At 47.1% G+C, this 23,265-nt stretch overlaps 1 protein-coding gene across 1 annotated transcript in view; it reads right to left on the reverse strand.

Annotated features, from left to right (window-relative positions):
• The window catches only part of SLC7A10 (solute carrier family 7 member 10), a gene marked incomplete at its 3' end in the record, with an annotated part of 43,345 nt that extends 22,746 nt beyond the window's left edge, over positions 1–20,599 (reverse strand). The window contains exon 1 of the mRNA XM_082489618.1: positions 20,484–20,599. Coding sequence (XP_082345744.1) covers positions 20,484–20,580 — 97 coding nt within the window. The 5' untranslated portion in view covers positions 20,581–20,599. The remainder of the gene's footprint in view (positions 1–20,483) is intronic.
• Between the last annotated feature and the right edge of the window lie 2,666 nt (positions 20,600–23,265).

Genomic DNA, 23,265 nt, shown 5'->3' on the forward strand with positions numbered 1-23,265 from the left:
CTTAGCTCAGGTTTGCTGCAGTTTTTGGCAGCGAACAGCAGATGCAAATGCCCATCCTTCAGCACGTGCTCGGCGAAATCCTCTTTCTGCTCCAGTCACTCGAGAGTTTGTAAAAGAGATACTCAAGAGCCTTGAACATGACAAATTCCATGAATTTATTTTTGTTGCTTATTCACAGAAACAACAGTCTGTAACAGGGACGAGCAGAAAGTTAAGATCTCACACCTACGCCTGATTGATGTTTAAGAAAAACATTTTTGCTTAACTCAGAGAAATTGGTCCATAAAATTGCTCAGGAGCTGCTCCTTGGTGTGAAAAGCTGCCCCCGGCAGGAGCACCAGAGCCAGCGAGACCGTGGGGAGCTCTCGCTCCGCTGCGCAGTGCTGCTGCATGTCTTACTGCACCGGAGAGGTGAAAAGACGCAGCCATTTCTTCCCGGCTCTTTCTTTTTTTTTAATTCCCCCCCCCTTTTCTATTTTTCTAGGATATGGAAATCACTCTCAACATTGTCCAAAAAAACCCCAACAATCATGACACTGGATAAGATCTTAGAAGTGGTATGTTTCAGGCTATTTTACTTGCCTTCTGTGTTTTGTAATTTTTTTTTCAAGGCTTCATGGTTCAGATTTTGACAATTTTCTAAAACAACTCTTGAGGGTTAGGAACACAATTTTTAAAGAAAAGCCGAGGTTCTTATGGGATAATATCACTTCAAGAGTTATTGTGAAAGGAGGGAAAAAAAAGGCAGCAAACACCTAGACAGAAAAGATGACAAAATATGGTGCTGTACGTGGGAAAGAGGGCATATTGTGGCAACTGGCTATGGTGAGACAATAGGACGCAGGTAACAAAGGAAAAAAGTTCCTATGATATAGGAATTTATGCTTTTTGTTTTCTTTTAATACTGAACAAATCTTTTCCCAGCTGCACTTTGTATGCGGCGCTGTGACCTGCTGCCGGGGAGTTTTATCCCAGGACGGAGCTCAGCCTGTCCCCTGTGAGCCACGCTCACAGCCCAAACAGCCCCGTGGTGCCTTCGAGCCCGCTGGGGGTCGGACAAATCCAAACCAGCCGCTGTACCACGGCAGAGAACTGTGCGTAAGCGAGTTCAGACTGCTATCAGCTGCACTCTGGCTCCGCCGGCTCATTGGAAGTGGGTGCCACACCAGGTTTTTGCCACACAGAATGTGGAAACACCCGTCCTTTCAAATTTCCAGCCCACCATCTGATTACGCCTGGGATCTTTTGTGCTTGTCACTTTGATGCCGAGACCTGGCCCTGTGATGGGTTTCCCCGACCCGTCGCCTGCACACGCAGCCCGGGGTTTTGCGCACAGGTCGGCGCCTCGCGCCGATCACAACCACTCGGGATCCGGCACCGACCTGAAAATTAGGGCATGGGGCTTTAGTGAAAAATCCAGTGCTTTCAGCTCGCTTCTGGCTTTTGAACTACCAGAGTGCACTTGGGGTCAGGTTTTTATGGTTTTCAATGTAACTCCAGGAGTTGAAACTCATCTTTTAAACAAAAGCCAAATTCTCATTAAAACACATAAGGAACTGCATTTTAAGGGAATACACTAAATATCACTCTGCTTGGGAGAAGACAAAGGGATCTGGTAACACTTTGCGCATTCACTTAGCATGCAAAGTCCTTAGGGCATCTTTTATTTATCTGCAGCACACAATCCACGCGGACTGTAGAAATAATGCATCTTGCAGCCTGTTGAAAGTATTCAGCAGTTCTTTGGGAATGGCCTTACTGACTGTATTTAGAAACCATAATTCTGATAAAACTAAGCAATTTCCTGTGCGGTTTAGCAGAGAAAAACATTGCTCGCGCCTTTTTACTGCTTGTGCATGTCATTAAAGATCTATGTTATAAATCTGAATTTCTGAACGGGTCTGCAATACGGACTGGACATTTGTCTAAGCAGCTCTTTCCCCTACCGAGTGGAATATCAACAACAAAGAAATTCTGTGCCTTTTCCTTTGGCTGCAGTCAGGTAAATCACTTTGTGACTAGTTGTTCAGTGAAGGATTACAGCGGGCAACATTCCCAAAAACCTGTGTGTGGTTCATGAGCATAAATCCTGCCAGACTCCCACGTTCACTGAGTGCTGCTTGTTGTCCCCAGGAGACGGTGCTGCAACGCAGACAGGGGGTCACGCAGCATGCGGCGGCACCTCGCGCGGGGAGACGCGACGTTCGCCTCTGGCAGGTAGCCCCGGCGGAGGGGATGCCTGCGGTACCTGGGCATCCCGCTGCCTTCAGCACCGTTGCAGAGGTGCGTCCTGGGCGTGCTGGATCAGTGTAGGGGTTAGGCAGACAGGAGCCAGCGTCCTCAGGGACTATATTGCCCAGCTGTACCAGGGCGTTCCCTTGCGAGAGCTGCAGCCGACGCTCTGAGTGTGTGCCTGGGTACCGCTATGAAGGGCAACTCCAGCATCCTCTCTCAGGGCCGATGTGGGGAATGTACGCCATTATTTTTTAAGATAAAATTTTTGAGACCAACCTGGTTTCAGTTCCAGCTTTCTTTTGATATATTGGTATACTGTATCCTCAACAGTAGATACAGACAGGTTTCCCTGACAGCCGTGAATAGCAGGATAACCAAAGGTCCACCCGTCCTCTCAGGACTCCCACATCTCAGCAGACCTTGTCCAGGCCAACAGGGTGACAGCCTGTGCCGTTATTTAAAATGGCACTCTTACGAACAAGTGCTGAAGCTGTGCATCCTGCCTGCGAGTTAACAAATAAATATCTGTTACTTGAGTATGAAATACTGTAAAGACTGGAGATCACTGTTTAGCAGCAAGAAAAAAAAGCGTAGTCAAAAGGAATCATGCTTTACAAATTGTTTAAATCCAAACTGAATACGAGGTGGATTATGTCAATAATGGCGATGATGTAACTCAGCCTGGATATTTATTTATATATTATGTTAGCAGAAAACTGCTAAACTAAGCAGCCTTTAGTCCAGCTAATTGCCAGTTACTAATTGGCCCTCAGAAGTTAAGCACTGCTAATTGAGGACATTAGTGACGGGTGATGATTGTCGCTGCCTGTTTGTGCACTCGGGGCATGACACACCTACAAACCCGGCCAAGCACTAACACGCGTCGCACACAATGTTGGTGCGGCAGCACAGGCGCTCCCTCTGGCTGTACTTATTTCCAGTAAATACAGTTGTGGCTCTGCGCTGGCCAACCTGGGGCTCTGCTCTGTCCCACGTGCCGGCAGTGCCGGCTGCCTCATGCCGGAGCTGTGCCGCGGCACCCAACGGGACGGACGGGCAAGAGGTGCCGCTTGGCCGGTGCCCGGCTCCTCTCCAGCTTATTAACACAAGTGTGGCATTTAATACAAGAGATTACAAGTGTCCCCTGCCTTTAAAATACAAAGGGTTAGGGAAGTTCTGAATCAACAAAGCAGTTGGGCTTAAAAAATTGCTAGGATATAGGGATTTGGCCGAATGAAAACCCGCAAACCCTCCAAGTGCGCTTCCTTAACCGCTAGTCAAGCACCAATTCAGGCTCCACGGCAATGCTTCAGATATTTCATGTAATGGCCTTGAACTTCTTTGCTTTTAAATCGCGTTCCCAAAACTCTTAATGAAGAATGGATGAAGAATAAAAGAATCTGTAGACCTTGGCATTAAAGCATTAGCCATTTAACTTCATATGTGAGCACTGTACCAGTGGAAAATGAATTATGGCTCCTCTGCTAATACGCTTGCAAAGGAAAAAACGAAAGAAGGCTATAAAAATAACAGTCATAATTTAATGTCTACAGGGATTGGTATTTAGCAAAATTAAATGATCTTAAAATCTGACTTCGGTTCAAATATTTATGTTTAAATTCTTAGCAAGTAAGAACATGACCAGCCATTATAAACTGCAATTCCAGCATTCCAAGTAGGTTTTACTGGCTTAAGAATTTATAATCTGATTATGTTATACCCAACTTTAAAGATTTTAAAAATCAGGTTACTTAAAATACTAACAAAAGTGTTTTCTTTAACTTGTCATGGATTTATAAAAAAGATATTTGCCTTTTGAGCACTAAAATACAGGTGAAGTCCATGAGGACTTGAAGAACCATTTTTTTCTAAGAATGAAGGTGTGGGTAGAACAGAAACCCGAGTAAAAGGAAGTATTTCAGGCATAACCAGTAATCATAACAGATGTGCTCTGCAGAGGGTGTGATACTCTGGTTTAGTACGAGGGTTAGATTTTGCTATTGCATAGGGTACTATGGCGATTTGCCAATTATTTTAATATTTGTATATTAAAATACTTAATAAGCCGGGCTCAGTTTCCTGGAAAACCGTTTCACTTAGGAAAAACGAATGAAAAAAATCCTTTAATGAACGTAAAGCACCAAAGAAACACAGTTGTGTTTTCCAGCCCCTCCCTTTTGTCCAGCAGCCGGGGCGCAGCGGTGCGGGGGCAGGAGGGACCGGCATCGCCCGGGCCGTTCCCGCTGCCGGGCCCAGCTCGCGGGTGGCGGGAAAAGGGCGAAATCAAGCGGTGACATGAGCTGGGAAACAGCGGGAACTGGAAAGTGCCCCTTCCCTGGGCAGCTCGGGGAGCTGCGGCGCGGATGGGACATCATTCACCTGAATTTTAGGGACTATTATCGGGGCCGTCACGTTTTCGGTTTGCTGTTTTCCTCAGCAATACTGTAATCAACCTGTCTGCGAGACGATTGCATCCATCTCTGCCTTGAGAGAGAATAACCTCTGTCTTCTTGTCTTTGATACATTGAGAAAACATAAGACCGATTAAATTGCACAGCGCCCCGGTGAGCAGCACTGGCCAGTGGCTACTACTTGCACACGACGGCTGCTTTGGGGTGATTCTGGGGGTGTGCTAGGCAGCTGTGCTGCAATTAGATGAAAAACGCACAATGTAGAGAAGAGCAATCAAAGCAAATTTGTGAGAACTGCTAGCCTCAGTCTTCCCGGGACCTTTAATAAGTCTGGGGCCATTTGAACAGTCCTTTAAAAGTAGTAAGCTGCACATTTGGCTCTGGCTTAAGGTGCACAAACCGCTTAATAATGGCCGTTGGTTTGGAATCCCCTTCCACCCGCAGCCTTAGAGGGACGCAGCATTTGCAAAACCTGCCAGGAGGGTTCGTGGGACTGCAGCGCGTCGCCGGTCAGCTGAAGCCTGCTGCTCACCGCCCGAGGCTGACCACACTCACACCATCGCCGGCCCAACCTCTGCCGAGGTACCCAACAGCTTAAAAACAGAAAAGGTGGCGGTTTAAAATTTCTATCGTTCTGAAAGGGGATGCTCTTCTATCTTCCTTTTGTACAATTAGCGATAACTTGTCAATTGCTTTTCTTCTACAGAAGGTGGCTAACCAAGAGAAACTTAATCAAGACAAACCAAGAGAAACTTAATCAAGACAGCTTTTAAGCCTCTATTTTGGTAACATGATCGCCACAAAATAATCTGCTGCCTGAACCGCATTCAAAGGAGGTTACACCGGCAGGTGCTGACGGTGCTTGGAGGAAGGGCACATCTGCACGGTGAAGACCTCACTGCAAAAGAGGTGACATGGGGCATTACCGCAACCATACTTCAGAGTCAGAGGCAAATGGTCCCTTAACCACAACCAGCACTGGACACGCTGATCCCGTTCTCTGGCTCGCATCACACTCCTGCGTACGCACGGGGCACACACCAGGTACGACAGACTCATTCACAGACCTGCGTGTTCAAAATCGCAGGGCCCAGTTGGGCACCTGGAAGGAGACATGGCTGTCCCCACCAGTCAGGCGGTGCCCACGCGTGGGATGACTCCCTGTGCTGGAGGCCACACGTTTAGATGACACGTGCCGAGGACAGACGTGCACTAAGGCAGATCGACGGGGAGGAGGTGCCAGGGACCGGGCCTCTTAGGAGCACGTGAAATAATAAAGGAGGAGACGCACGGCTGCTAGTGCACGGTTTTATTCCATTTTATTTGAGTAATGCTGCTGCAATCTGTTTATATCAAAGGAGAAGTTAAAGCCTGTACGATGGGATTTTTGTTGTTCTAAATTGGGAACTCCTTTCATTCTGCTAATCCTTTCACCGGCCGCAGGCTCTCTCTGCTCTTTTCAGGCTCACAGTCCGCTGCTTTATTTCCTGCTCCTCTGTTCTGACTCCTGTACTCGGTCTCATTTCTCTACTTCCTTAACTTCTGACTTGTTCTCCTCTTCTCTTGCCAGTGTTGGGATATGTGGGCTGCATGTCATTACCACGGAGCACAAACCTCAGCCTCCCGCGCCCTTCCCGATACACTGCAACAAACGCCACCGATGAGGCAGAAATATTGGGAAAAGCCTTCTAGGGACTGGGAGGCATTTTCGTTGGGATTTTTCTCACCAGCGAAGCCTGAGCGAGCTCCAGCGTGCCGCCGCACTGGAAGCAGTGTGTGCAGCAGCGGGGCTGTTCCCAGGCAGGGGTTACTATCAGCACCTTTGCTGAGCTCCGTGTTGCACCTTCCTCTTCTGCCTCCTCCCTGACATCGGGGACCTCCAGCAGGGCTCATGGCAGCGCCGCGCTGCCAGGTGAAGACGCGGGGCTCCAACGGAGAGCTGCAGAGCAGTCCTTTTTGGTGGGTGCCACTGCACCGCCACTGACAGCGGCGTTGGGGCCACAGGGAACAGGGGCTCCAGCCACCCCTTCACTGCGGGACACCAGCACATAAAGGAGCTACGGTGACCCTGGAAGCTGAGCACGCCTCTGGCATCAGAGAATGCCTCAACCTTTCCACCAGTTTCCAAAAAGAAACTGAATGCCAAACCTACCTTGGTGCCGTGAGAGGGGTGTGGAGGAAACCCCCGCAACGATCCTGAAGCGCCCGGGCTGCTCTGGTAAAAGAGCACAGCACAGCGCACCGCTCTCTAGAAATACTGCAGCTTTACGCTGTATCAGCTCTTGTTATCTGTCCGACAGCTGTGTCTGTGCTCTCTGCACCTCAATATCCTGACTTGGAATTTTACCTGCAAATGGCAGAACAGTGTTGTTAAATCCCCCGATGCTGAAACGGGCAGTTCCTGGTGCCCTGCCCTGCCGGCACGCCGGAGGAGGCGCGGGTCCTCTCCAGGACCCTGCGGGACTGATTGCTGCCAGATAAAGCCTGATTTTAAGGAAAGCAACTGATGGTGGAGCATGGTCCCCCCGTAGCGGCTTAAGAGGCAGACGCCAGCCCGCACAGCCGGTTTCATGTTTGTCCCTGGGCTGAGAAATGCCGCAAGGGACATCTGCGCCTCTGGGACGGCTCTCACGGCAGCATCTGCACCTCCAACGGTTTTCAACTTTTATCAAGAAGAAAAGCGATTACAAAATGCTGCTGTAAAGCTCACCAACTTAGCTTTAACAACAGCCGCAGAGTTCGGCTGTGTCGGGGAGTGCTGTGGGTCAGACAAGGACACGGACGGCTTTCTGCCAGCCCGGACTCCTCAGCCCTGCTCACGCCAACGGCAGGGACCTTCGCACCACCTTTGAAGCATAATTTGTTTCATGGAAAATGCTGTGGGTTTTTCTTATTTTTTCTTTTTTTCTCCCCCTAGCTCTATACTTCTCGCTCATTGTGCCTGAGCACGGCAAACAGATTACTAGGACAGTATGGAAAATTTATCGGCAGCTGCCGCCCAGTGGGAAAGCCTCTTCCTGTCCCTCTGCAAAAGCTGTCAGTCCGCACGGTAGTATCATCATTTGCCTAATTAGAAAGACAAAATAAAATGGCAGTACGCAATTTCAAGAGTTACACAGCCCACTAATGCAAGTGCACAGAAGCATCTTTTTTGTGAGAGGAGCCCAGGCTCCAGAGGAAGAAACCCGCAGGGGCGCTGGCGCCGTCCCTCTGCCCCCCAGCTGCCCGCAGCCCTGCGGCACCCCCTGCTCACCTCGCACAGCACCACGCTGCAGCTCTTGGCTGGGAAAAGTGTTCCTCCTTGCAAATTAAAACTCTCTTTGCACACATCCACGCTCAGCTGTGGCTACCGAGAACCCACACAGGAGCCGTGTTTGCCCCGGGGCTCCGTGGCCGCAAAGGGACACGGGGGGACTCACAGGGCAGCATGACAGGAACGAGCCGTCTGGAGAAAAGACAGATTGACCTGGTTTGCTCAACTGTAAATAAGGCATAACTTAATTCCCGCGCTTGCCCCTCATCTTCTCTCAAATTATTGGGTTTTATGCCTTCTGCTCTGACCCCCCCCGAGATGAGCCCTGCAAAACTGCGCCCAGACTCAGGCCAGTCGGTGGATTTTAGGACCACGCTCATGTAGCTTCTGCAAAGCTGTGACATTATAACTTGGGATCCATTAAGAAGAGCATCTCGAAACTAGGCATCGCTTGACCCTTAACCTCTGAAGGGGTATAATGGGAATTTAAGCATGTTAAACTTTTAAGGTAAAGCTTACTCTTCAATGTTGTCCCCAACAGTAACGGGGTTAAATGCTGAAAGTGCCTTCCTGAATTGACATTCCAGGCAATACATATTTAAAACAAAGCAATATGAAAATAGCAGTAACAAGCAATCCAAACACACCAGCTGTTGTGTTGTAGCTCAGGCTACATTATTGGGAAGAAAGATTGGCTCAGAATCTCCTATAAGGTCTGCTGCCATTGCCGGGGATCTTACACAAACCTTATCCTGGATGCAGACGCCAACAAGACGTGAGCTCTTTAGCAAAGTTCGCTGTTGTTGCAGGTTTCGCAGCTCCTCGATCGGAAATCATTCTGGCCCTCAAGTTTACGTTCTTCTGGTTGTAAATCTGTGTTCGCAAATTCTGGTGTAGCTAGTTTTACCTCTACCAGCATGGCATCACTGCATCTCTAAATGGCTTTGTCCCCCTCTTAGCAAAGAATACAAAAATAGGCTTATGTTTCACTATAGTCAATGAACTGAAGTGGAATTTAAAAGCAAAAAAATGGTATTTATGGTTCCTGGGATATGCACAGCTATTGCACACAGGTATTTGATTTAAAACCTGGACTTAATTTTAAGCGCACTTTGGTAACTAGCTTAACCTGAGTGAATGAGATTTACAGATATATATCAGCTTAGTGTACACTTGTCCAGGCATCACTTACAATGCCGTGTTGCTGTCCTTGTGAATTTAGAAATTGGTGCTGACTTGTATCTTGACTTTATTATTTTTTTTTAATTTATTTTTAAAGAATACTTTTAGATAATTTTACTGACAGGAACTAGACACTTCTTGACTTTGAAAGAAACGGCAGCTTTCCTTGAAGCTCTTAAATACCTATGATCTGGGAATTTAAGGGAAACACCAGACTTGTTGTAATATGATCTCAAGAGTTAGCAATATTACCATATAATTTTCTTTTGTGCATGTGAATCCTGTATTAGCAAATACCACAACTATCTCTTGAAATTAACTATCTTCAGAATTAGTAGGCTTCATTTTGCTCGCTGATGTCTTTACATATCAGGTTTGTCTAAGCAGTTGACCAGCTGCTTAAAAACTTCCTCAAAAAAAAGTCATTCCTTCCCCCTGGATGGAAACTCTTGCTTACAGAATGTTTTGAGTACACAGAAACATGGAATTAAATTAGCTAATCCTGCAAAACAGAGATTAACACAGACCTGGACACCCCTGCCATCGCAACGTATAGGACCCGGAATACAATACGCTTTCTGCTCCAGTTCCGCCACAGATCAGAGACGTTTGATTTGTCTTGTTTTTCTTCTTTCCGAGTTTCCGACAGCAGTAGACCTCTGCTTGAAGTAGGTTCTTTATAAATGTCACTTTACAGTAGTTTTGTCATTGGTTTCGAGGTTTTTGCATTCTGGTGCTTCTGAGCAGCTAAACCTCAGCTGAGAAGCCCTCGGGCTATCTCAGAAGGCCACAAAGGGGAATGCGGGGATTTCAGCAGAGACCTGTCTTCGGGAGGTCCTGCGAGTTGGTGGCTGGAAGTGCATTTGCGCCTCTTGGCCTTTGTGCGCCGCTTGCCCCGTCTCTGCAACGGAGAGGACGATCCCCACCTGCGTGAAGGGCAGCTGGGGTGCTGGGGCAGCTCCTGTGCCCTCACCGCCTCTGGTCAACGGCAAGCGTTTTCATTATTGGATCTGTGGGAAAGGGAATGTACGCGACTGGCCCCCGTAACTGTAATTAATGAGAACGGATTACACTCGTCGCCGTTGCACCGTGCTGTGCAGCCTGAACACCGTACAGTCCATTCTCACCCCACGTCACTGGGGTACGACTGCCAGCCTCGCTCGGGTATGGGGGGAATAAAGCAGTAATGTGCTTCCTACCTAGCTGCTTTAGTTTAATTTAGGGCCTGATCCTATCAGGCAGTGAGGTCCTCTGCTCTCGCTGACTTCAGTAGTGTTTGAGGGACTCGGGACCTGTTAAGAAAAGGGTCTTTAATCTTCCGTCGGCAGCCCAAGCACGCGAAGGGGAGCTATTCCTTCTGCACGCACTCCTAATATGTACGGGATTTGGGTACCTTTTGTAATAGTCTGCTTAAATCTTAATGCGTTGCTAGGGAACTGGCCGTGTCCACAACCAACAAACATGTAGACGTTGTGTCCTACTGGTCTCTGGCAGAGTTTACCGTAAGAAACGGCTTTATTGCAAAAAGATCTACTAGCAGTAGTACAAAAAAGTAGTTTGTCAGCTTTTTTTTTAATTACAAATATTTTAATTCTATCACACAAATAGAAATCCCTTCGAAGCTGAAGGCTAGGCATGTGAGGACACCACCCAGAATCAAGTACTTCTTTCCCTTATTCTTTAAAATATCGATTCAGCAATTTTTTAATTTACTTGGGTCTAAGTACAGCGTTTGGAAGCTTAAAAACCTTGGATACTTTCTGCTCTCTTGTACTAACTAATGCTCTTACTATTTTCAAGACACTTATAAAAAGAGCCGAATATTTATGTTTCCAAAGTGTATGGCTCTTCAGGTTTTCAGACTGCATTTAAGAGTATCTGAAATGATGAAACTTTTGTGATTATGGAGTCCTAGAATGCCGCTTCTGAAATGGTTTCATCTCCCTTTCATGGACATCAGAACTGTCGGCATTGTTTTAAATTAGTGATAAAAGAAGGCTCGAAACCCCAACTACCAAAGAACTGTCTGCTATCAAACAGGACAAAATCTGGGCAGAGAAAAAAAGTCATGGGGAAATGGAAATGAAACATAGACTGAGATGACCTCCCTAAAAACGAGCAAGCAAGCCCTGTTCTACTAAGCTCTCAGGAGGGCTGCTAAAGAATTTTGAAATAATCCAGAGAAGGAACTCACCCCCTCGTTTTCATTCTTCCTGGTCCACTCCTCGCAACTCCGCAAGAAAAACCGATCCCTTGGGTGTTTTGTACAAAAGTATGAATCTTTATGACATAAAAACACACAGCCTAAAGCTGTAAGTCCTCATATTCCTTGGCAGTCATTATCTTCAGGTTTACAGAGAAGCAGATATCGAGCCTTTCCAAGGCATGGGTTGGTAGGGAGGCAAGGAACGCTCTTCTGGATCCATCAGCCTTCCTCGTGGGACCCGAGCAGAAGCGATCTCACAGCACAACGCGGGACAATCGCAAACCCATCATATATGACACCTGCTAATAGTTTTTCTCCTTGTCTCAAGGTGGTTGCACAATTAACAGCAAAAAGACGGAAGACACTTAGGGACTACAAGAGACTAGGCAACTAATAATGCTTTTTCTTGTCCGATCTCTAGCTTATTACATCATGCACATGTATTCGAGTGCAATGACCTTTTCCCAAAACTGCTTCAGTTATGGAGAGGGTGCTTCAGTATTCAGAGCTCAACTTCTGTCCTCCACTGCCTGAATGCATCTCTACACTCGGAGAGCAACTTTTTCTAGCCCGACTGCTCATCCCTGCGTGGTTATCTGACCCAGAGCTAATGTGGCATAATTAACATGTCTGTGGGTTGCCCAGTGCCACAGGTGAACTGGGGGTTTTGTGATGGGCAGCCTCGTGACTTCCATTGTCACAGATCATATAATATTGTGGATTTTAGTTCTCTGACCCAGTGTATTCAATAGAATGAGATTCTTCCTTAATTTGATTCTTCCTGGCTTTGTGACTCTAAATAAGGTCCTTATGTCATTCAACCATAATTTTTGTGGTATATTATATTAAGATGTTTGGCCTGATCTAGATTATGCGGCTTCATGTAACCGATGAAAGAACTATTGTTTTTCAGAGCAGAAAAACTGCCACTCATCCAGATCACTGACCTATTTCTGCAAGTCAGAAGTAACCTTTCTGAAGTCTTACTGACTTTTAATGCTATGTTTTACACTGTTGATCTTGAAGCCCCAGGTTTGAAGTGTGATTACAACAGTATTTAAGGACCAGATAAAAAATTCAAACTTAATTTTCAGATGCAGAAAGATTCTATTTTTCCCTAAGTTTTGGTACTATTCTAAAGACCACGTTCAATGAATCACAGCAATTAAGCTGTGGAGGTTATTCAGTTACTCAATGATACTGAAATTCCTCAGGCTTAAACATCACCAGTATATTCCTCTCCACCTTTCTTTCTTTGAAATCCGGTGGAATTTGTCTCTGTTGTCTCAAAGAGTTGATGAACCATGTCCAGGAGCAAGAATTTAATGGGCTCACCCTATTGCTCAACTGCGCTATTCTCTACCCTGAAATCAGAAAAAGAGAACCTACAAGTTCCTGAAGATGGGAACAATTTGTAGACAAACACTCCTCCAATCTTGCTTTTCAGCCCTGACGTGCAGAGGCTAGTGCCAGAAGAACACATCAGGAGAATAAACTAATGCTGCATAAAGAGATTTTGTGGAGGCTGGCATGTGAAGAAATGTATTTACCATTATATACGGCTTTCCTCCCGCAGGAGAACAGGGCTTGCCTATTCTTTATGCTTTCTCACTATGCGGAGAGGGATACAGGCACTTAAAGTGGAATTAGGATGCTGAGATGCTCAGTCCATGCTGGATTGCTGACTCCCTGCTCTTCGCTGTGGAACATCTGCTAAAGAACTCGCTGGGAAACTTCTGGGTTTTTCAGGACCAGCAGAAAAAACAACACTGTTAGGATGTTTTATATTTGGGGCACTTTGGTACTGACAAATGCCTTCTCATTTTATCATGCTGCAATCAAGATGACAAAAAAAGCGTGGCAGCTAGTAGAAACTCCCCCCACAGCCCAACAAAAAAACCGGGGTCTTGAAAGGAAAAGTTTGGCACGCAAAAAGCTCCAAACACAAAAAAGCTAAACCTCTACCGAACCATTTCTGCTTGCTGTGAGCCTGCCAAAGCAGAACAGACTTTCCCAACAGAAAAGGCTACATTATGCTGGAAGGAAATGAGCTGCAAGGCACAGGAAAAGGGAACACGAGTGGAGATTTATGGCAGCGCTGAAAGCAGGCACTGTACTGCCAGAGGAGGAGTAAGACACTACCAAAGGATGCTACCTTTGTTTTCCCATCTATCGAGGAAGAAGGAGAGTTTCTGTTGCAGGGTATCTGCCTCCATCGCAGAAAGCCCATCGCTTCAGCCTTCCGAGTCACTGTGTCCCAACCAGAATTTTCTAATTTTTTAGAAGAAGGAAAAAAAAACAACTAGCAAAACCCACCCAAACTAAACCCACCCAAACCAAACCCACCCGTCCATTAATACCTGGCCGTGAATAACCTGGGAACAGAACCGTGTTGCAAATGTTGCAAGTTTTGCTCAAGCATCACTGAGTTTATAAAGTGAAAGTTGAGCTTTTTTTCAAAAGATCCTCAGTATGCCCCACTGCTGCTCCTGACGATCATCTAGGAAGTATTGTTCATGTTGAGAATTTTTAATTTGTTTTTTTTTTTCCTGCTGTTTTGGCTCTTGCTCCTCGTATTGTACACGAGGGACTTCACATGCTGAATGATCCCGGATACAGACTGCAGCAGAAAGGCACATCTGTGGACAAACAAAACCGTCCAGAAAGACCCAATTAAGAAAAATAGAAACTTAAGACTTTTTTTTTTCCTGCCAGGAATTTCTAATTGGAGGTCCTTTTTGTCCCCCTCCGTAAATTCAGCCTCAGAGGTAAGCTGCTAGCCCAGAGAAACTGCAGGATCTCCCTGGATTTTTACCAAGCTGAATTTGAACTTTGCCATGGTTTTTACTTGCAAGTGAAACTGCAGCTTGTTTTCATCTCCCTAAACTCAGGTGAAAGGCTACCCCAAACGATTCTGATGGATAACTGTATGCTGGAACAGCCTTGAAGAACATGAGAACACCCCCGAAATGTATTACGCCATAAATGTAACTTGCACAATGCCTTTTGGATGGGCATCCCTAGGTTTCCTCCTTTCAAAATGCAGGGTCTCATCTTTCTCAGTAGTACGCGCCTCTTTTTCACACTCTTTTTCATACCAAATTATGGACAGCTACCTGCTTTAATATACATGTGGCCCCTGGACGTGTTATTTTCAGTAGTTTTGAATCGGAGCCTAAGCCTCTGGACTGTATGGAAAGAAAATCTTTACAAGTGCCTGAAAAGGGTCTTTGTGGTTTCTCACTAGTAAGGAAGATGTGCCATTTATCTTGAACGAAAATTGACTGCTGCCTTTATTTAACCACAATTTGCATTTATAAGGGCACAAGACGTTGAATTACGTTTCTCTACAGTCCAGAGCTAGATCCTGAAATGCTGCCCTGAAAAAAACCCAGTCACGTATGTGTAAATACTTTGTGTGTTATGTCAGCAAATACCATGTGAAACTCAATGCTCAAAATATTAGTGAGCAAGGTGTGTAACAGAGATAGGGAAAACTCTTTCGTCTTAGAAACACTTTTTTTTTTTTTTGAGCAAGAGAAGCACTGAAGTAATCTGTATTACTCTCACAAGTCAGCAAACAAAAGTGTGTCCTGAAACTTCAGCTAGCTATAAAAGTGAAATGCTCTCACACAGATTCAGAGGGGGAGAAGATTCTTGCTGCAACACCACCGTTTTCTCCGTGTCGGATCAGAGAAATCAGGAGAGATCACCTAGAGATACGGGTGTTTTTCTCCTGTCTTCCTCATCCACCCATCTTTCTGCTGCAGTCCTGTAACGCGGGTACTGCTCGAGTGAAGTCCACTAGCAATGACCCAATGCATTCATACGGTACATGATGAAGAGATGGATCTGACGGGTGCCAGCTGATTCAATGACCGATAACCAGTCTCCTTAAGCACCGATGGCACATGAAACATGATCGGAGAGATTCCTCAAGCAGCTGGCGTTAATACCTGTCCATTTCCACTCAAGTTCTTGTATGTTATAAAAAAGCTGAGTGTGAAGGCTGTTCCCAGTTCCATGTGTTCTCCTTCCTCGCTGTTAAGCTAGCAGCTTGCCGAATCCTGTACTAGGTTCCTATCTACAGACTGCCCATGGGAACAGCAGGAGACACAGTGGCCAGGAGCGAGCGAACGGAGGTGCAGGAAGGCTGGTGAATAGTTAGTTCCCTGTTAATGGCAAGGAGGAAAAATCACATCCAGTGCAGTTACACCTCTGAACTCGGTGTTATCTCGAAGTGCTGCCCTTGGAAGTGATATTTATGCAAATTAAAACCTCCCTGTACATGTGCAATTGTTAGTAAATAAGTACAATGCCAGGCAGATACAATGACAACCAACAAAATTGATGTGGCCATTCCCTTGATGGATTATCACGATGTGGACAGTAATTTGCACTACATACCAGGACAACCCTGGCAGAAGGCAGCATCTCCAAGGTCAGGGGGCTTTTCAGCTTGTATGCCTTCTGCTGAGACCACCCGTCCGGCGGCTGACCGACCCCAGCTACAGAAGGATGTGAGTGTGGCTGCTTGCTGGGCGATGTGGACAGCTAAATTCCAGAAAGCTACTTCCGGAAGCAGCGATAACTGAACACACTGCTCACTGGCCAGCTGAACACGGGTTTGATGTTATCATTGGACTTGAATTGGGAACCAGTTTCTACGGCATCTTATACCAAGCTTGTCTGTGAGCAGAATAAGCACTGCAAGCATTTTTTTAAGCAACGCCAAGTCAGACGATGTAGATAACTTGACCACCTGTGCTCAGCAAAATAAGGAGATGCATTTAGTTTTAGCTGACATATTGCTCGATTTGTAGGTCTTCTTGGGGGTCTCATACAGCCTGACATGCAAGCATTCACGTGTACACAAGAGACTGCACCGCGACGGAGTACGACCCTATGGCTGCTTCCATGCAGTTTTTACAAGCCCCGTAAACAAATGTTTTAAGACACGTTTAACTTTTTGTTTTACACAAAGCTACTTGACCTGCATTAAACAGTCAAACATCTCTTATTAACTGTCTTATACACGCAATATGTGTATACAGTTCAATGTACATTTCTAATGTAAGAATGGTGAATTTTGTTACTCAGACCAAAAGAACCAGGCTGGTATCAGACGTTAATCAGGCTGCTGCTTCTAATTCTCGTACTTTTCTAAAGAACAGTGGAATGCGGTAGAAACTACACAGAGCCAAGTCATGGAGCTTCTTGCTCAGTTTTACATCTACACAGGCAAAACTCTCATTGAAGGCACTGAGTAAGAGTTTTTCTGTACAGCTCATATGCCTGTGCTCATAGAAAAAAATGCATGTGCAAATAATCTTAATTACACATATAGCTCTACAAATGAGATATAAAATCAGCTATGTAGAAAGTGCATAAAATGACTGTTGAATCAAGTATGGCATAGATTTCTGTGCATGCTAAATAAATACTAATTCAGTTTTCAAGCAATTATATAGTATATGTAAGTTATTATCTAGTAGATAATAGAGCACATATGTTACTACTTTTTAAGCCATATCACTTCATCTGAGTATTGGCAAGCTTAATTTGCAGTGTAATTGAGTACATTAGAAGATTATTAATAGCTGGAGCCTGCGAGAGATTTGTTTTCACTGTACGTAACCGCGTTTGAGACAGAGTGGTTTGGGTACTCCTACAGCAAGTCTCAGGCACTTCCCAAAATTCTGTGGCAGAGATGAATTGCCAGCAAGATTTGTCACCACTACTAAACACTGTGTTCGGTTTTACAGTCATTAAGTATCAGTCTCTTTTTAGCATTAAAACAAAAAGGGTTTGTATTTAGTACCTGCATTCACATTAGGATACTCCTAAGAGCTGGCTTCTGCCTCAACATGAAAAAAATCTTTTGGAAACATCTTTATTCTCTAATTAGGCTTGTTTGTATGCCAGTTAAAAAATATGAATAATGAAGTAATGAAGGACAGTCTTACGTGTTGTGAGAAAGCCAGGCGGCTGGGAGAAATCAGGAGACCATCCCATGGGGTGGATATAGGACAGGCATATTATATTCCTAATCTGATGTACTTTCTTCTGCTATTCTTTCTGAATAATTTCTGTTAGATGAATTGGTGTTTCTTATGGCAAAGCCTTTCAAACCTCTATAAAAAGAGGATGAAAATGTGAAAGGATGAGTTTTATGAGCGTATTAAGATGGCACAGCAATTTATTATGTTGACAAATATCTCAGTTGTAAAAGTAGTAAGAAAACTGTCCTACAATTCAAAACATGGAAAGAAGCTTGGAAAGGAACACCTGTTTTGCGGGGAATTAGCACAGGCTATGGGAGTGCAGGGCAGCCAGCAGGACGGCAGGATGAGGGCTGCCCCCAGCCCAGGACCGGCCCCGTGTCCTGAGCGCCGCCTCAGCGCTCACAGACAGACGCCTGCGATGTTTAAGCCAGACGAAGTGGTGTACCTGCATCTGGAGGTAGTTTTTATCTCCTCGGATGCAACTATGAAATTTCATGGGGTCCCAATGGACTACAAAGTGTTGAGAGATCCTGAGATTACTGGAATAGTCTTAAAGATACCAGATACCAGTGCTCCCACCTCCAAGCCTTCTCCTTCACCGCATTTCCCTGTGCTAGGGAGCACTCGGAAAACAATCTGGTATTTCCCCCCCCCCCCCCCAACTGCAAATCACATAGTGCTTTATTTTAAACAAGCAAAATTAGTATATAGACGGCAACCACGGGATTATTAATCACATATTTATAGGCTCATATTTACAGTATTTTCCAAATACTGCCTCGTGTTTCCTCTTCCTGTTACTAATTACTAGAAGATTATAATTCTTTATATTCATCCTGCAGCTGATTAGAGCGGTCAGCTAAAACAGAACATTTGGTGTAATGCTGGCAGATCACAGCATCAAACTTCTATTTGGTAATGCAAAAATATCCTTCTGCATTTTCTGTATCTGCAGCACTTTTACAGGCTATTTGAATAAAGATAACCTACAAGAATATTTAAAGAAAAGCAGAGAGCATAATCTTCTTCCAGTTGCATGTAGAGCAAGAAGAGCTTTTTTTCAAAGGTGATTTCTTTTATCTTGTCGTTCCCACGCAATATGACTTTGCCACGGGACACATCAGAGTTCGATGTCTAAACCCTTGAAGGGAAAAGGATTTCTGTCTCCTACTCAGAAACTGGAAATCCGCGATGATGGCTGACGGACCAGTCCTGCTCTGTCGCGGTTCAAAAGGCTATGGCACCAACTGCACCCATTTCTTCCCCTACATTCAACCAATTGGAAAGTAGTCTTCCCCCTATCGTAAATTTTATCATAGAGAAAATTTGTGAGCTCACTGGTTGCCTAATACCAATTCAGATCAAGTAGCTCAGTTTTTTGCTGAAAGAGTCTTAAATAAGATTTCTCTTGTTTAACTGCAGTAATGGCTTGCAAGCTGATCCGGTATAATTTTCAGTGTCCTCTGTTATAGGCTGTTACATCTTCTGTAGAGACATCCACAAAGCTACACTATACTCTTACTCTCTCTCACTTTACTGAAGACTTTGTGATACATGATTTAATTTCACACACCTGCACACAAACAAATCAAACCCCAAAACAGAATCCGAGGGTTGTTTTTCCAAACTTCTTTACCAGAATATGGGGGTATTTGCTGCAGAATTTTTAGGCTTTACTTGGCAATGCACATAACCTTCTCTAACGCTTAAACTGCTTGAAAGTACTAGACTTTATCATAAATGTCAATATTTTTCCCTACTCAAATGTCTCTGATTAGATGAGAGGCTTTTCCACAAGATTTATTTTGAACAGGAGTTACGTATATGTATTCTGCCTGCAAAGGTTGATGAAAGGGATCTGGGAGAGCAGGGCAGCAGCCCTGAGATAGGATTATCTAACACCAGGACTAACAAATGACACAGATGCCATAAACTTTCCCGATGGCCAGCAGCAACCCAGGCGATCCCTGACCCTGGAAGTGCCTTACTTACAGCACTGCGCCTTGTTGAAGTACCACAAGTCCCCCACTCTTACGCAAGGTCATCTGTGCTCCACTGAAGTCCAGAAACTAGATTTTCTCCTTTAAATATTCCAAGGAATTCAACGTAAAGGTACGTCTCTATACCTAGAACATATCTTCCCACAGACTGCAGTTATAGTCGCCCATCAGATTTTCATATTTCACTATGGGAATGGAATGAAATATTTTCCTTGTATATAATAGCCTCACCCACGATGCAAGAGATCCCGTTCAATGTAAAATTATTTATCTCTTTTTTTTTTTTTTACAAGACCCTATCCACCTAAGAGGGCCATAAAGGGACACCGGGCTAACAGCACAGACCTGCAGTAGGACAGCATGATAACCTGTACAAGTATGCAGCAAAGTCCTCTCCTCAAGCTTGGGGACATCCTTGGCGTAGACACATGTGGGGTGTCTACACAGCGTACTCCTGCTGACGCAGCAGCTCCTGTCGCGCCCGCTGCCCCCTCCCCGGGCTGCCACGGACCTCGTCCCAACTGCCACCGTGAGTCCTTCCAACAGCTCGCTGTGGAGGGGGCCGCGGCCGGGTGTCCCCATGGGCGCTGGAGCTCGCTGCGTTCGTACGGGCTGATCCTTCCCCGGGCTCGTCCCGCTGCTCCGGCCCAACGCCGCCGCGATGGAGCGTGCCGAGGGACGGTGCTGTGCGTGGCCTGTCCTCGTCTCTGCGTTTTGACTCTATGACGGAGCCGCAGGCTCGGCCCCGCTGGCCGGCGGCTCTGGGGCACAAACCGGACGGTCTGTGGGGGCTCGGCCGGCGCAGGACAAGGGATGCGGGATGCGGGACACGGGATGGAGCGTGTGTCACCACCGACGGCCGTGCCGCCAACTCCCGTGCTGCTGTCACAGATCTGCCACCGCCGTTTTGAAGAACCCCAATCTCCGACAAAATAATCAACTTCTGTTTTCGCCTTAGAAATAAGAGCCACGACCCGCAGCGGCCCCAAAGGCCACCGGGAAAGCACCGCAGAAACCGTCACGGCTCCGTGCCCGGCGGAAGGCGCGGGGCTGTCCCCAGGCTGTGCCGCGGGACCCCGTCCCGTCCCGTCCCGTCCCGTCCCGTCCCTCCCGCGGGGAGCCGGCGCCCGCCGCACCTGCCCGCGGGGCCAGTCCGGGCCGAGCGGGAGGCGGCCGCCGGCGGATCCTTACCGATGATGATGGCACAGGCGCTGACCAGCCCGATCTCCTTCTTCAGCGCCACCCGCTCGGGGCCGCCGGGCGCGCCGCGCTGCTCCCCGCCGGCCATCGCTGCCCGCGCCGCTCTGCCCCGCCGCCGCCGCCGCCGCCCCGCGCGCATGCGCCGCCCCCAGACGGGATTGGGCGGGCGGGCGAGGTGGGGGGCGCGCGGCGGCGGCGGCGGCGGGGGGGGATCGCCGCCTCTCTGAGGGGAGCGGCGGGGCGTCCCCGGGGCGGCGGCGTGTGCCGGGCGTGACCGCCGTCCCGCGGGAGCCTGTCACGCGTGTGCCCCCCCGGCGGGCGGCGGGGAAGGGCGCAGGTGGCGCGGCGCGGCGCGGCGGCAAACGGCCGGTTCGGCCGCGGTGTGTCGGGCTGCGGGGCCCGTCCCCGGGAGCCCCCCCCGCCCCCGGCCCGCGACCCACCGGCCCAGCTCCCGTGGAGCGCTGGCTCCGCGTGAGTCTCCTCAGCGGAGGTGCACCTGCTGTTGTGCTCCGTTAGCTGCGGTAGGGCGGTAATTTAAAGGGAAAAAACAGCATTTTGCCGCTTGTAATCGTTACTGAGCGCGCGTGGCCAGGCAAGCACAGCTACAACCAGCCCGGCAGTGCCCGCGGGCCGCCCGCGCCGCTCCCGCCTGCGCTTTCCCCTTAGTTTTCCCTCTCCCCTCCCGGAGCCGCCGGCGGAGCCCCCCGGCCCGCCCCGCACGCGGAGTGGCGGGCTGGCGAGCTGCGGGCATGGCGAGCGACCCCTCTCCTGGCGCGGGGGCGGGAGCGCGAACGCCGGGATGCTTCGCTGCCGCACGGCCGGAGGAACGCCGAGGTAAACGGCATGTGGTAATTGACAAATCTGCTCTGTGAACAAACTGCCTCCCCGAGCGCGTCGGTGGGTGGTGTCTCCTCCGCTCGCAGATGAAGCCAGAAAGTTGGATGGTGGCTTGGGCGCCCGGGCCCTCCCTCCAGCTGCCACAGTTGATGGCAGTCCCCGGTTCGTTCCTTGTGTACGAGTCCAGAGGAACCCCTTCCCGAGCGCATCCCCACGCGGGCCACCTGCTCCGAAACGGCGCAGCTTAGGGAATTTTCATAAGAAGATTACGTGGTGTCTGGGAGGTGTGGGGGGAGATGGTGTGCACCAGCGGGGCAACCAGCGCGGTACTGGGAATCGGAGGTGGCGGGGTGGTGTCAGTGGGAGAAGGAAGGTCTGGTTCTTCGCCTCAGCGAAGTTTCTGTGGTGACGTCGGTCTGATTTTGTTTGACTTCAGAATGAAGAGTGTGACCTGGAAACCGGCGAGTCGTTTGAGGAAGTCAGTGGACTGTTCTTACAAAGCTGATAATTGTAAGTCATTTTACTTTATAAAGCTGCTTTATACAGCTGCTCTTATAGAAAGGCTTATTGATTTTCAGAGGCTGAGATTTGTTTCCTAAATTGATCTATTGCTCTGTGGAATTGTTGTTTCTAAAAGAACTGCCTCGCTAACTGCTTCTAAAATGTCCTTTTATTGAATTACTATGTCCTTTTTACAAGATGCATTACTTTCTGAGCTATGTAAACAGTACTACTGTTTTCCTTTTAAAGACAGGGAAATGTGAAGACTAGAAACGAGGTTTCAGATGTTCAAAAGTAACCTGATGTTTTAGGTGTTTCTTGTCGGGGGTTTGAATGATTGCTTCAGAACTGTGTTTTGCACTGGTAGCAACTCAATTTCTAGCACCTCTGAAAGTCTCTACTTGCTCGTCTTATGTGGACATTATGATTTACTCTGAAAGTTGTCTATGATAGTCTATTTCTTTTGTAAAAGCTAAAAAAAATAGATTGAACTTAAACAAAAGAGTACAAAAATCAAGAAATATGGGAATGAATGGTGCTGCTGTGTCGCTAACTGTATTGCTGAGTTCTAAGAGCCTAATGAAGTTTAGGATCAATTAACCTTTACAGAACAACCACAGAATCTGTTAAATGAATGACCACTTTGAAGGATAAGACTGCACTTTGTTTCTTTTGCTGTGGTAGAAATGTTGGTTTCCTCTGAAATACGTGTATAATCTTTGTGGTATTGTCAGCCCTCTTACGCTGATTAGCAAGGAACAGTGCATGCTGGCTGTGAGGTGATGAAAACAAATACTAGAATTCAATTAACTCTAATAATCTTCTTCAACTCAACTGTGCAGTAGCTGCGTGATTTTTTTTTTTTTTTAATTTTTAAACATTCAGGCCAGTTTTGGGGGCTTTGCCAGGGAAAATGCTAAGTATTCATACATGTGTGCACTCTGCCTGCTGATATAAATATTTTGTTTTGTAATTGCTCCTCCTTGCTGAAAGCCACGAGGCACAACTGGGTGACTTTACCGATAAGTTTTCAATAAGAAAAACCTAACAGAAGAGCACCAGAAAACTCTCCAGAGGTAGCCAGAAACCATTAAAACTGAGAAAAGCAGAGAAACATTAAGAGTATTCTGTCTTCCTGTCCAGTGTCACATTGGGTGCATTTTGAAGAAGGCTAGAGGAACAGAGCTGGTGCAGGAGAACCGTGGGGTGAAATCTCAGCTTTGTCCCGAGAAAACCTTTTGCAGCAGAAACATTAATGGACCAGCACATGGCATCATGGCCCAGCAAGGCCAGGACATTGTCTATTGCACCTTACAGTTTTGGCACCACGTCCTGTTTTGTGAGTTTCATCCTCCAGGGCAGAAGCGATGCCCTTGCCTCCGTATGGCCCCGTTTCCAGAAGGAATGGGCAGCCCTTGTGGCTGGGCAGCGTGTG

The sequence above is a fragment of the Vanellus vanellus genome, assembly GCF_965231255.1.
Source record: "Vanellus vanellus genome assembly, chromosome: 12".
Taxonomy (NCBI): Eukaryota; Metazoa; Chordata; class Aves; order Charadriiformes; family Charadriidae; genus Vanellus; species Vanellus vanellus.